Source organism: Gorilla gorilla, chromosome 21, assembly GCF_029281585.2.
Source record: "Gorilla gorilla gorilla isolate KB3781 chromosome 21, NHGRI_mGorGor1-v2.1_pri, whole genome shotgun sequence".
In the NCBI taxonomy this organism is placed as follows: Eukaryota; Metazoa; Chordata; class Mammalia; order Primates; family Hominidae; genus Gorilla; species Gorilla gorilla.
In genome coordinates, this window is record NC_073245.2 from 13,254,036 (window position 1) to 13,268,393 (window position 14,358).

General features: G+C 40.0%; 1 protein-coding gene across 4 annotated transcripts in view; it reads right to left on the reverse strand.

The window, feature by feature from the left end:
- Nucleotides 1-14,358, reverse strand: part of DNAAF9 (dynein axonemal assembly factor 9) — a 162,265-nt gene that overhangs the window by 99,171 nt on the left and 48,736 nt on the right. For all 4 annotated transcript variants that reach the window (XM_031004883.3, XM_031004884.3, XM_055372473.2 and 1 more), the window contains one exon: nucleotides 3,879-3,977. In XM_031004883.3, the coding sequence (XP_030860743.3) occupies nucleotides 3,879-3,977 (99 nt within the window). The remainder of the gene's footprint in view (nucleotides 1-3,878; nucleotides 3,978-14,358) is intronic.

A 14,358-nucleotide genomic window follows, 5' to 3' on the forward strand; every position in this document is an offset into this window, starting at 1 on the left:
TGAACTTAATAAATTTAATCTGCAGCTCTGATGATTTCCTTAAGGCAGATCTGGAAATGAAATCATAGAATAAAAAGGCAGAACTATGTTGCCAAATTGTTTTTTAAGAAAGTTCTACCCATGTACATGTCTACCTACAATATGAGTGTGCTTGTCTCATGGTCTCCTCATAAGCACTGCCTATGAAATGGTTTCAATATATCTGCCAAGTTGAAAAATGAAAAATGGGACCTCATTGTTTGTTGTCTTCTTTTATACCCCTTGGCATTTTTAATGAAGTAGAATATTTTAGACATGTTCAGTGGCCATTTGGATTTCCCTTCATTAGTTAACAGTTTACATTCTCTGGATATTTATCAATTGGAGTGTTTATTTATTTATTTATTGAGGCAGAGTTTTGCTCTTGTTGCCCAGGCTGGAGTGCAGTGGCACGATTTCAGCTCACTGCAACTTTCGCCTCCCAGGTTCAAGCAATTCTCCTGCCTTAGCCTCCCAAGTAGCTGGGATTACAGGTGCGCATCACCACAGCCGGCTAATTTTGCATTTTTAGTAGAGACGGGGTTTCACTATGTTGGTCAGGCTGGTCTTGAACTCCTGACCTCAAGTGATCCACCCCGCCTGGCTCAATTGGAGTTCTGATGTTTGTCTTACTGATCTGTAAAAACTATAGATTAACATTATACTTAAAATTTATCGTGGGCTTACCATGTGACTGTGATAGGCACTTATCATCTCAAGCAATCCTAATAACAACCTATGAGTTTCATTCTATCATTTCCTCTCTAGAGATGAGTTGACAAAGATACAAAAGTTAATTTACTTGTCCAAGGTCACAGAGCTAGTGAACTGTATAGCTGGGATTCTAACTTGGTAATGATTTGAGGGAAAAAATAAAAGTAGATCCATATCTCACAACATATTCCCACGAATTACATTTGGATTAGGGATCTAAATGTAAAAATTCAAGCCATACAAGTGCTAGAGGGTAACGTTCAATTACAGCCTTTCCCTATATAATGACTCAAAATCCAGAGGCAATGAAAGAAAAGGCAGATCAATTTACATAAAAACAAAAATGTTTGCATGGCAAGAAAAAAACCCATTATAAACAAACCAACTGACAAATATGGAAAAAGTATTTGGAGTATATACTAGGACAAAATGCTAATAGCCCAATTATGTAACAAACTCTTAAAAACCAGGGGACACGGGAGGCGGAGGTTGCAGTGAGCTGAGATCGCGCCACTGCACTCCAGCCTGGCGACAGAGCGACACTCCATCCCAAAAAAAAAGCCAGGGGACAAAAAACCCTCCTAAAACCTATGCTCTATAGTTCAGTTAATAACTGTACTAATATTAAAATGGAAAAACAATATGAAAACAAAATATAAAATGGTCATAAAACATATGAGGGAATGTTCAAACTTACTAATAGAGAAATGTAAATTAAAACAATACCGATATACTATTTTTCATCTGTGAGACTGAAAATTTTTAAAGTATGACAATACATTCTATTGGTGAAGTTGTGCAGCAACAGGCATTCATATAGTGCTGGTGGGAATGCAAACTGGTACAACCCTTCTGAAGGGGAATTTGGCAATAACTAACAACATGACATATGCACTCACCTTTTGACCCAGCAATCCCATCACTAGGTACGTATATATACCTCCAACAATAGGAACATACATAAGCGCTGAGTTATTTACTATGGCTCTGTTTGTAATGGCAAAATATTAGAAACCATCTCATTATGTGCACATACAAGAGGGGCTGAATAAATTAAGACAAATCCACAAAATGGAGTACTATGAATTGTAACAAAGATCCCAATGAACTGACTTGAATATGTTTACATCGTTAAGAAAACAAAGAAAAAAAAAAGGACTGCGAGAGAGTTCCAGGATATACTGTTAAGTGGAAATGACTATATGCTACACTTCAATGTTAGAAAGGTGAGAACATGAGAAAATGCACATGTATTTGCTCATTTGTGCAAATGAAATAGAAAAGGTAAATGAGAAACTCAAGAGGTTTGTTACCTACTGTCAATGGAGTGGGGAAAATGGGTGGAAAGAAGAAGGCAATAAGAAAAGAGTAACAGGAAACGACAGTGACACTTCTGAGTATACCTTGTGGAATCTCTTTCACTCTTAGAATCATAGTAATAGAAGAAGAAAAAAGAACTCCCCAAGCTGAAAAGGATATCAGTGAGATGTGGAACAACTTCAAGTGGTCTAATGTAGAAGCAAATGGAGTCCCTCAAGGAAAGAAGAGAGGTTTGGAAAAGAAAAAACATTTGAAGAGTTAACAGCGAAACACTTTCCAAACTTAAAGAAAACTATAAATCTACAGACCTAGGAAGCTCAACAAAATCCAAGCACAAGAAACATGAAGAAAACTACAGCAAGACATACCATAATCAAACTACTCAAAATCAGTAATAAAGAGAAAATCTTAAAAGCTGCCAGAGGGAAAAAAAAAAAGGCCTGCTATATTCAGAGATTAGAATAAAAGACTATGCTATGTACAAAGATTAGGATGAAGGACTTCTCATCAGAAATAATGCAAGCAAGAAGACACTGAAGCAAGATCTTTCAAGTATCAAAAGGTAAAAACTGTCAATCTAGAATCTAGACATGGCAAAAATATATTTCAAAAATGAAGGCGAAATAAATATTTTTTTTCCAGACATTCAAAAGCTGCAAGAATTTATCATCAGAAGATTAACACCACAAAAAAATATTAAAGACCAACCTTCAAGGAGAAGGATGCCAAGGGGAAGTCTGGGTCTACACAAAGGAATGAAGAGCACCAGAGAGAGCAACAACACGGGCAAATATATTACACTTGACCTTAGCCAAAAGGCTGAGAAGCGATACACTGGCAAATATATAAGACTTTTTCCCTATTATTTAAATCTTTAAGAAAGGTAATTGATTGTTTAAAGAAAAATAAAAGCATTGTATTGTGGGGTTTATAAAATATGTAAAGGTAGCCGGATGCGATGGCTCACGCCTGTAATCTCAGCACTTTGGGGGGCTGAGGCGGGCGATTGAGATCAGGAGTTCGAGACCAGCCTGGTCAACATGGTAAAACCTATCTCTACTAAAAATACAAAAATTAGCTGGGCATGGTGGTGTGTGCCAGTAATCCCAGCTACTTGGGAGGCTGAGGCAGGAGAATTGCTTGAATCCTGGAGGAAGAGGTTGCAGTGCACCGAGATCATGCCACTGCACTCCAGCCTGGGCGACAGAGTGAGACTCCATTTCAAAGGTAAAATGCATAACAACAAAGATCAATTCCAGCTCCATACCATCAGCAGGAGGGCTTGCTCTGAGCCACAGGGGAGCACAGGAGAGTTGAGGGCTGCAGTGAGTGCCCAAGAAGGCTAGAATGCAAGCTTAGAAGGATTCCTTGGATCCTTCCTGGTGATTAGTTTTTGAGGCTGTCCTGTGTCTTGGTTGTCAATCTAGATACTTCAGGTTTACTCATGAGCCTGGTAACTGCTGACTAGCGTCATCTGCTTGGAAAGACATCTTGGCATTCATTATCTGGAGGTTAAACTGACAAAGGTGTGCTACTCACATGTGGATAATTATTCCCACGTCTATTAACTGGTGCCCAGTAGAATTCCTGGCACCACCACACTGCAAAGCAAAAATCCTTCTAATGGAGAAGCTGGCACAAAATAAAAGACAACTTTTTATAAAGGGTTGGCATGGGGGGGAACTACTTTATGGTATACAACACAGCTTAAAGAAATGATAAATTAGAATTGATAGTGTTGTATTTTGAAAAACATTTAATAAAAAATTAAAACAATAAATAAATTAACCATTTTATTCTTCCTCTTTGACCCTTCCCTTACATACCTCACCCGCCTGAGATTCTGAAAGTTCTAGCAGGAAAGGAATTTCTGTGTCAAAATTAGCGAAGAAGCTAGTCCACTGATGTTCAAAAGCCACCAAATCCTGGGAAAAAAAGGAAAAAGATAACGTGTTTGGTCATATAAAGGAGGTATTTTAGAAAACGAGAATTATGAAACTGTAACTTATCTCAAAACACCAGACCATTTATATATGTTATTTTAAAAGGTAGTAGCAAACTACTAGTACATGCTACTCCTATGGATGAATCTCAAAAACATTATACCAAATGAAAAAGCTAGATGTAAAAAACCACCTGATATGTGGTCCATTCATATGAAATATCCAGAAAAAGCAAATCTGTAGAGGCAAAAAGTAGACTAGTGGTTGCCTGGGGTTGGGATGGAGACTGACTGCAAGTGGGCACAAGGGAACTTTCTGGGCTGATGAAAATGTACTCTGTAAATTTACTAAAAATCATTGAGTTGTACACTTAAAATGGATGAATATTATGGTACATAAATTATACTCCAAATAAAGCCATTTAAAAGGACAGCTAGGAGCAGTGGTTCACATCTGTAACTCCGGAACTTTGGGAGGCCCAGGTGGGAGAATCACGTGAGCCCCAGGACTTCCAGACCAGCTTGGGCAACATGATGAGACCTCGTCTCTACAAAAAAAAACCATGAAAAAAACGGGCTGAGCTTGGTGGTGCGCACCTGTTGTCCCAGCTACTCAGGAGGCTGAGGCGGGAGGATCGCTTGAGCCCAAGAGGTCCAAGTTGGAGTGAACTGGGATTGTGCTGCTACACTACAGCCTGGGTGACAGAACGAGACTCTGTCTGAAAAATGAATGAATGAATGGACAGTAATGATCCTTAAGCACCTTACTTTAGCAACCCTGTTGGGAGGAATTTATTTACAGGGCACCTAAAGGATGGTACCATGTCCAGTGCCAAAAGGATCACATCTGAGCAGCTTTGTTGAAGGACTGGTTGACTTTAGTTAAAGGGAAGGGTGGCACAGAGCCCTCTCCTTCCTTATGCCCTCTTTCTAGTAGCCACATGAGTACTGAGAAACTGCACCCTTCTTAGCTGACTCTCCTCTACATACAGCCTCCATTCCCCACCCCAGCTGCTTTTTAGCATCCTTTCTGAACTCATTCTTATTCTCAAGCACTACAAATTGCTTTTTGCTATGGGCTTTTCTTGAAGGTTATCATCAATTAACAAAAAAACCCCACCAATTAGGACTTGCTTAAGATACTCCTCAAGTATTATCCTTGTCCTTATTTTGAAGTTGCTAATAATTTGTACTCAAATTGGACAGTCATCTTCCCTGTCCATTTTGCACCATGGAAGGGTATGTATGTTAGTCGCCCAGTCTAGTGCCTCGCTCATAGCAGGCATTCTGTTTGCTGCACCAAAACTCACTGGCCAGATCTACGCCCTCCTCTCAAGGATACACAAGTACTCAGACCTCTGTGCTAGCCAGGTACTGACTCTACTTCTGGCCCTAGACATAAAGCACAAGGCAACACTGCTGGGAAGACAATATAAACATTGTCTACTTGCTGCCCAGACTATCTATCTATATCTATATATACAGATGTGTGTGTATCTATGTATACATACGTACACATGCATATTATATGATACTTATCTCACACACACACACACACACACACACACACACACAATTCTGGCCAGGTATGGTGGCTCATGCCTGCAATCCCAGCACTTTGGGAGGCTGAGGGGGAGGATCATTTGAGCCCAGGAGTTCGAGATCAGCCTGGGCAACATAGTGACACCCCATCTCTACCAAAAAAAATTCCTTTTAGTCATCATGTAGGTGACAGTGCTGATAGTGTTTTCTGAGTATGTTTTATATATAATGTAGGATAAAACAAAAAAAATGTGTGTGTGTATACAGGTATCTATCTATCTATATATACATACATACACATATTAGGAGGAGGGAGACAGAGAGAGAGAAAGAGACAGAAAATATTTCCTAGCTCTGTCTACTGAAGAGATTTACAAACAATGGCCAAACCAGCAGCAATGAGTACTTCCAGCACTCAGATTGTGGTGCTGAAATACCACTTCTCATTCAAAGAAACCAGAACATTTTAGAGAACTGACTGAGAGTGGGTCTCAGACAGGAAATGTAAAGATAAGGCTGGGATATCTTAACATAGTAGCTGGCAAGGAAGTTATCAAGGACTATTAGTATTCTGTTAAAATAAGATTCTGTTAAATTGTGAACCAACTTGAAGGGAGTTCATTATCCAAAGATAGAAAAATTTGAGCGTGACTGAAGATGGTAATTACAATGGATATAAACACATCAAATATGTTTAAATCTATGAGTTCAAATTACATACAATATACATATATACAATATATTTATGTATATATATACAATTGGAGTAACACCATTGTGCAATGGTGAATTGAGGATCTAATTAATGAATTAAGGATCTAGGGATTACACATCAATTGCTGTTCACAAAACAAAAAGAGAACCAATTAAACATTATGTGCTTCTTGATAAAGAATATAACACCCTGTAGGAAGTAGTCTTCTCTCCAAAAATCAACCCTGAAACTGATTAAACCTCTAGATTCAATTACCAATGATCAGGATAAACAGGAGACAGGGGAAAATGGTAAACTACATCATGGGAATACAATTAAGAAAATTTCAACTAGGGCAGGTGCAGTGGCTCATGCCTGTAATCCCAGCACTTTGGGAGGCTAAGGCAGGCCTTAGCACCTTACTAAGACCAGCCTGGCCAACGTGGAGAAACCCCGTCTCTACTAAAAATACAAAAATTAGCCAGCCATGGTGGCACGCGCCTGCAATCCCAGCTACTGGAGAGGCTAAGGCAGGAGAATCACTTGAACCTAGGAGGTGGAGGCTGGAGCGAGCCAAGATCACGTCACTGCACTCCAGCCTGGACAACAAGAGTGAGACTCCATCTCAAAAAAAAAAAAAAAAAAAAAAAATTTTCAACTGATGGCAACTATAAGACAAATGATCTGGTTTCTTCAACAGACAGCTAGGGGGCAGGGGGACAAAGAGATAGAGAAAACCTACAGATTAAAAGAAACCTAAAACACACACATGCATACAGGGCAGGCAAACAAAACTAACTTATGTTTATAAAATCACATTTGGATGATAAAATTGCAAAGAAAAGTAAGGAGATGACTACCATAGAATTCACGAATAGTGTTATTCTTGTGGGAAGAGGAAGGAGGTAATGGAGGTTCTGTTGCTTTGCTTTACAATAAGTTATTAGATTGTACATCAGTTTTATGCTATTTTCTGAGTTTGTGTTATTTTATTTATTTATTTATTTATTTTGAGACAAAGTCTTGCTCTGTCACCCAGGCGTGATCTCAGTGGCGTGATCTCAGCTAAATTTTTTGTTATTTTTAGTAGATATGGGGTTCCACCATGTTGGCCAGGCTGGTCTCAAACTCCTGACCTCAAGTGATCTGTCCGCCTTGGCTTCCCAAAGTGCTGGGATTACAGGTGTGAGCCACTACACCTGGCCATCTATGTTATTTTAATAATGAAAAGTCTTTAAAAGCAAATGCATAAGTATTATTTATTCATTACAGAAAACAGAATAAGAATCACTGTAAACACTTTGGGAAATGTTCTCTCAACTTATTTTTCCATAGTATTTTGTATATAGAAATGCGCATGTACTTGTAACTGGTAATCTGCAGGGTCCTGGGTTAGAATGCTTTGCCATACCACCTCTGTGCCTCGGCCCGATAAACCAATCCTTTTGGGTCTGGGTTTCTGACTCCCTGCTATGAGGTCCAATCAGCGCCCCTGTATCCTGGGCCCAGGGCAATCTTTCCACTTTGGCACTGGGTTATCCCCTTCTGGACTCTGGAGATAAATATACTTCTAGTGCTGCCAACTAACACTTTAACCACAGACCTTCAATGTCTGTCTGACCTCTCTGGTCCCAGATCTACTCTCCTTTTCAAGTTGGCTGTCACTCACATTCCAGCAGTTAAAGAACGTTTCAATTCAGAAAAACCTGTGCTTGAATCTCTGCCTCTTACTGGCTGTGTGACCTTGGGCAAGCAACTTAACCTGAGTTTCAAATGCCTTATATAGCTGGGATGACTACTAACTACCTTGCAGAGATATTACAGGAATTAAGTGAAATAACCTGTATCAAGTGCTTATTATCAGACCTTGCACACTAGGTATCTTCAGTACTGCCTCTACTGCAGGTCGGCCCAAGGCTGGCTGTGAGAAAGATGGTAATTGCAATGGATATCAACACATCAAATATGTTTAAATCTATGAGTTCAAAATATTTATATATATATACATATAATATATATTTACATGTTATATATACATATATGTAAATTCTATATGAAATAATTCTATATGAAATGTTATTTTATATATATTATCCTTTTAAATCTTCCTGACATCTTTGTTACTTCTCTACGCCCACTTTACAGAAGAGACTGAGGCACCAGGCAATAAAGTGACATATCCTCAATATGTAAATATATGTATATATAACACGTTATATATAACACGTATACAGATGTTATATATACAGATATATATATATAACATATATATAACATATGTGTATATATATGTAAATAAATATATACATCTGAGCCCTCCCCTCAACATCCTGACATTTGTCTGCTCTCTCTCTCTGATACTTATAATGCACATCACTGGCCTCAGGGAAGCTGTGCCCAAAGCCACCCATCTCAGAGTGCATCTTTGCCTTGCTTACTTGGCTCTGTCCAACCTCTTCAGCTTTACCAGAATGCTTCACTTTGTGAGACTTTAAAAAAACAAAAAGGGACCGGGTGCGGTGGCTCATCCACTTTGGGAGTGGGCAGATCACCTGAGCCCAGGAGTTTGAGACCAGCCCGGGCAACACAGCAAGGCCCTGTCTCTATTTAAAAAACACAAAAATTAGCCAGGTGTGGTGGCAAGTGCTTGCAGTCCCAGCCTCTCGGGAAGCTGAGGTGGGAGAACCACTTGAGACTGGGAGGCAGAGGTTGCAGTGAGCCGAGATAGCACCACTGCACTCCAGCCTGGGTAACGGAGTGAGACCCTGTCCCCCTGCACCCCCCTCCCCCACAAAAAAGGCTATTAATACAGAATACACTGTGTTTCAATTCTATTAGAAACAGACTCAGGAGGTATATTTCCACTTAAATGGCCTACCCGGTGACACCCATTTTGGTTTGGGTCTATGACAGGAAGCAGTCACACAGTTAAGCAATACCAATTCTCTGCTAACTTGTAGGTGAAAAACACAGTGTGCTTTAGGGGTTACAGAGAAGAAGATAGGCACTTTGTTCCCCAAAAAACCACCCCTGAGGGAGGTGGATATGTCAGTACTAATTATAGAATAAGGTAGAATGAATCATTAAGTGCTGCTTTTAGCTCCATGCACATTCTATTTTTCCAATGCAAGATGCAATGACTCTTATTAAAAATCACCAGCATTCTATATGAAATGTTATTTTATGTATATTGTCCTTTTAAATCTTCCTGACATCTTTGTTACTTCTCTATGCCCACTTTACAGAAGAGACTGAGGCACCAGGCAATAAAGTGACTTGCCTGAGGATTCAATACTAACAAGCAGCAAAAGCAGAAAAATATCTAGACAAGAGATACCTAGAACCTGTGTGCTTTCCGCTAGACATGCTATTCTCCCAACTTTTCCCCAACATAAACACTGCATTTGTGGAAATGGATACTGTTGTAAGTAAGTGGAAATGGTCAGGTGGATGGAAAGTTTATCATTCAGATTCTTCAAGGCCAAATCCAGAAGAAAGATGCAACAGAGGTCAAGAACCATGCCACTGTGCCTTGGCCCTTAGCCAGAGGACAAGGATACTGAACTTCAAACAGAACTCTTGGCTCTAGGCTGGCATCCAGCAGAGGCAGCTCTTGGGTGGCTCCAAGTCCCTATTCACTGTACCATCCCCAAGTTAGGCAAGGACCGGCTTAAATACCAGTGAGGGCAAAGCAGCCACATTTGAGCACCTTCTCTCAAAATTCAGCAGAGGACTATTCTGGCACTTTCAGCAAGCCTCCTTCCCTCTCTGTCTAGAATGTTCTACCACTTTCTCCCCTTTCTGGAAAATCTCTGATTACCACACATGACTCCTCTGAGAAGCAATCCTGAGCACTTCCAGGCAGAGTTATCACCTTACTTTATTATTTTCAAATACAGTTGAATCTGGCTCTCAGCCTTTACTCTTCAGGATGGATGAGAAGTCCACTATCACACATCAAAAGGGCTTCCTTCTCCTTCTTCCCATCACCTAAGAATCAAGCTCATAGAAGTCAGAAAACTAGGAAAGAGCATGCTCTACAGCCCATGGTGATCACCACTGTTGCTGCTTCAGCTGCATGATGTCGCTGCTGTTCCAGGTGCAATTAAAGATGCTCTCCTGAGTGGACCCTCTCCACTGACTCTAGGGACACTAGCAATGTTCTTAAAACTACAGTGCTATTCTGGCCTCTATGTGTGACCTGCAGTATCCTCAATTGAGGAGACTGCATGCAGATACTACTAAATTACCTGTCTCTCTTCTTTATCTGTGGTTAAATGGTCTTCCTAATTCTTACATTCTCTGTATATTTGTGCATTTTCACTTTCTTTCATAAGTAGGTTAGCCAGGGGATGATGATGTTTTTTCAAAAACCAAAAATTTCAGATGTTATTTTTCTTTTACATTCTTCTTTAATTATAAATGTTTAAACAGAGGTTGGGTTTGGTGGCTAATGCCTGGAATCCCAGTACTTTGGGAGGCCGAGGCAGGCAGATCACCTGAGGTCAGGAGTTTGAGACCAGCCTGGTCAACATGGTGAAACCCCGTCTCTACTAAAAATACAAAAATTAGCCAGGCATGGTGGCATACACCTGTAGTCCCAGCTACTCAGGAGGCTGAGGTATGAGATCACTTGAACCCGGGAGGTGGAGGCTGCAGTGAGCTGAGATTGTGCCACTGCACTCCAGCCTGGGTGACAGTGAGACTCTCTTTCTAAAAAAAAAAGAAATTTTTCAATAGAACAGATGTTCAATGTTATCAAATGCCTTTTTTTTTAGCATCTATGGAGTCATTAGAAAAGCCTCCAAGAGGAAAAATTCGTATAGCAATTACACTAGTAGATTTCCAGATATTGAACTAAATATAGAACCTTTAATAAACCCTACTTCATAGAATATTATTTTAATATGACACTAGGTTCTGTTTGCTAATATTTAACTTAAATACTGGTATCAATATTCATAATACTGGTCTGTAGTTTTCATTTTCTTTAGTTTCTTTTTATTGAGTTTTGATAACAGCTAATTTCTTTTTTTTTCCAGATCCAGGGCCGTCTGAATTTTTGTTTTAAGCTAATTTCATTAAAAGTTTGCAAGATGTTCTTTTTCAATGCTGTCTGGTTTTAGTTCATCACTACATTAAAACGTTTTAAGGGTAGGATCTGAACTTTTATTTATTTTTTTAGACAGAGTATCGCTCTGTTGCCCAGGCTGGAGGCGTGATCTTGGCTCACTGCAACTTCCATCTCTCGGGTTCAAGTGATTCTCCTGCCTCAGCCTCCCAAGTAGCTGGGATTACAGGCATGTGCCACCACGCTCAGCTAATTTTTGTATTTTTAGTAGAGATGAGGGTTCACCATGTTGGCCAGGCTGGTCTTAAACTCCTGACCTCAGGTGATCCACCTGCCTCGGCCTCCCAAAGTGCTGGGATTACAGGCGTGAGCCGCTAATCCAGCCCAAATTCAGAGCCGAGTTTAGAGCCCGGCCAGATCTGAACTTTTAAATAGCTCTGAAACTATATTTGAAGGTTTTAGGAGAATTACGAAATGTGTTCCTGGTAATTTCTCTGCCTTTTTTCAATCGGTTATTTTAGATTTTCTATCTATCCTGGGGCCTATTTTAATTAACCTTTAACCAAATGTATTTGCATTGAAATGATGCAATTACTTTCTTATGACTCTTAACTTCCTTGTACCTATCATTGCCCTCTTTTCTCTTTTGAAATTTCTGCTTTTTCCCTTTTTTTTCTTGTTAGATTAGTTTATTAGTCAGGTTATTGCTTACAGGTCTGCAGGCTGGCTATGGCTCAGCTGGACTGTTACAGTCTGTTCTATGTATGTCATTTCAGGACTCACACATAAAGCAGCAACTACCTGAGAAAAGTTCTCACGGCAAGAGTATAAGAGGCCAAGAAAAATTACACAAGAACACCGAAGGCCTCTTGTCAGACATGTCATGTTATGACCAATCACCTTCCATATGACCAGGGCCAACATTAGTGTAACAGGAAAGAATAACCACTGTCAACTACAACAAGGGCATGAAAGGAAAAAAAAAGGTATGAAAAAATACTATAACCTACCACAATTAAGCTAATGGTTTCTCTATTTCATTATTTTCAGGTCCAAAGTACCAGTGCTGGGATTATTTATAAGTTCCTATGTTCTATTTCATTATTTTCTGCTTTCCATGCAGTGAATTCTTTCCTTACTCTTTTCCCCTTCTTCACTTGGCTACTTATTTTCAATTAAAAATTTCTTATAAGCACTCCTTTAGCTGTTTTTCAAATACTCCGATATGTAGTGTTTTCATTACTTAAATTATTAGTGAGGCCAGGTGTGGTGGCTCAGGCCTGTAATCCCAGCACTTTGGGAGGCCGAGGTGGGCGGATCACTTAAGGTCAGGAATTCAAGACCAGCCTGGCCAACATGGCAAAACCCCATCTCCAGTAAAAATACAAAATTAGCCAGGCGTGGTGGCATGCGCCTGTAATCCCAGCTACTTGGGAGGCGGAGGCAGGAGAATCGCTTGAACCTGTGGGGGTGGAGGTTGCAGTGAGCCAAGATCGCACCACTACACTCCAGCCTGGGCGACAGAGTGAGACTCTGTCTCAAAAAAAAAAAAAAAAAAAAAAATTACTGAGTGCTAGTGTTTACCTTGTTAACTAATGTAAAAACTTTAATGCTCAATTTTCTTTATCTCTGACCATGTTCAGTAATAAAATTAGTATACTTCTTTTTCCTAATCCCTCCTTCCTCACCCATCCAGCTTTATCTTTTACTGTTCATTTCATTTTGTATTGTTATTTATATCTTTATTACTTAATTTTTCAGGTTTTTTTTTTTTTTAGACAGAATCTCGCTGTTGTTGCCCAGGCTGGAGTGTGGAGTGCAATGGTACAATCTTGGCTCATTGCAACCTCTGCCTCCCAGGTTCCAGCAATTTAAGACCACTCTGGGCAACACAGCAAGACCTGATCTCTACAAAAAAAATAAAAAATTAGCCAGGTGTGGTGATGCACGCCTGTAGTCCCAGCTACTCAGGAGGCTGAGGTGCAAGAATCACTTGAGCTCAGGAGTTCAAGGCTGTAGTGAGCTATGATCACTGCTGCACTCCAGCTTGGGAACAGAGCAAGACCCTGTCTCTAAAAATATATATTTTTTTAAAATAAATAAATAAAATAAAATTTGGGTGTTATATTTTTGTTCTTGAGGATTTTATTATAGGTATGTTGCTTCATTTTTTTTCTGCTATGGAGAAACTCAAGGCCACCCTGCATTTTTCTACTTTATCTGTACCTGGATGCCAACGCATTTTATTGTTTTCTGGGGGGATTTAGGGCTTGAGGGGAAGTCTAGTAACTTTATTAGAATATGTCTCAGTGTTGACCATTGTGGGACAATTTTCTCTGGGGCATGGTATACCCTTTTCTTTTTTTTTAGATGGAGTCTTGCTCTGTCACCCAGGCTGGAGTGTAGGGGCATGATCTCAGCTCATTGTAACCTCCACCTCCTGGATTCAAGCGATTCTCCTGCCTCAGCCTTCTGAGTAGCTGGGATTACAGGCACGTGCCATTGTGCCTGGCTAATTTTTGTATTTTTAGTAGAAATGGGGTTTCACCATGTTGGCCAGGCTGGTCTTGTACTCCTGACCTCATGTGATCCACCTGCCTCAGCCTCCTCACACCTGTTGGGATAATACGCGTGAGCCACTATGCCCAGTCTGCCCTTTTGAATACGTAGATTCAAACCTTCCGTTCTTTCAAGGAAAGACAATTTTTGAAACTGTATCTTTTCCTTATTATTCTTTTACTTTATTTTCTCAGCATGCCCACTCAAAGGGCCTAAAACCAATGTCCCCACAGAAGCAAGAAACATACCTAATGCCCAGATCTTGGTTGTTAAATATTGTTCCTCGCTAATTGCACTGAAGCTCCTTGGTGAAATGGCTAATTCTAAGTCCGTGACCATGCATATCTATCTATGGCCACTGAGAGACACCACTGACCTGCCTAACCAGAGTACAGAGTCCTAAAGCTTTAGTTCTGTTCGTTGCTGCTCATTGCAAATTTCCCCCCGATCCTGATATAGACAGGCCGTGTATTTTTGTAAATAGTTTCCTGGGAGCAC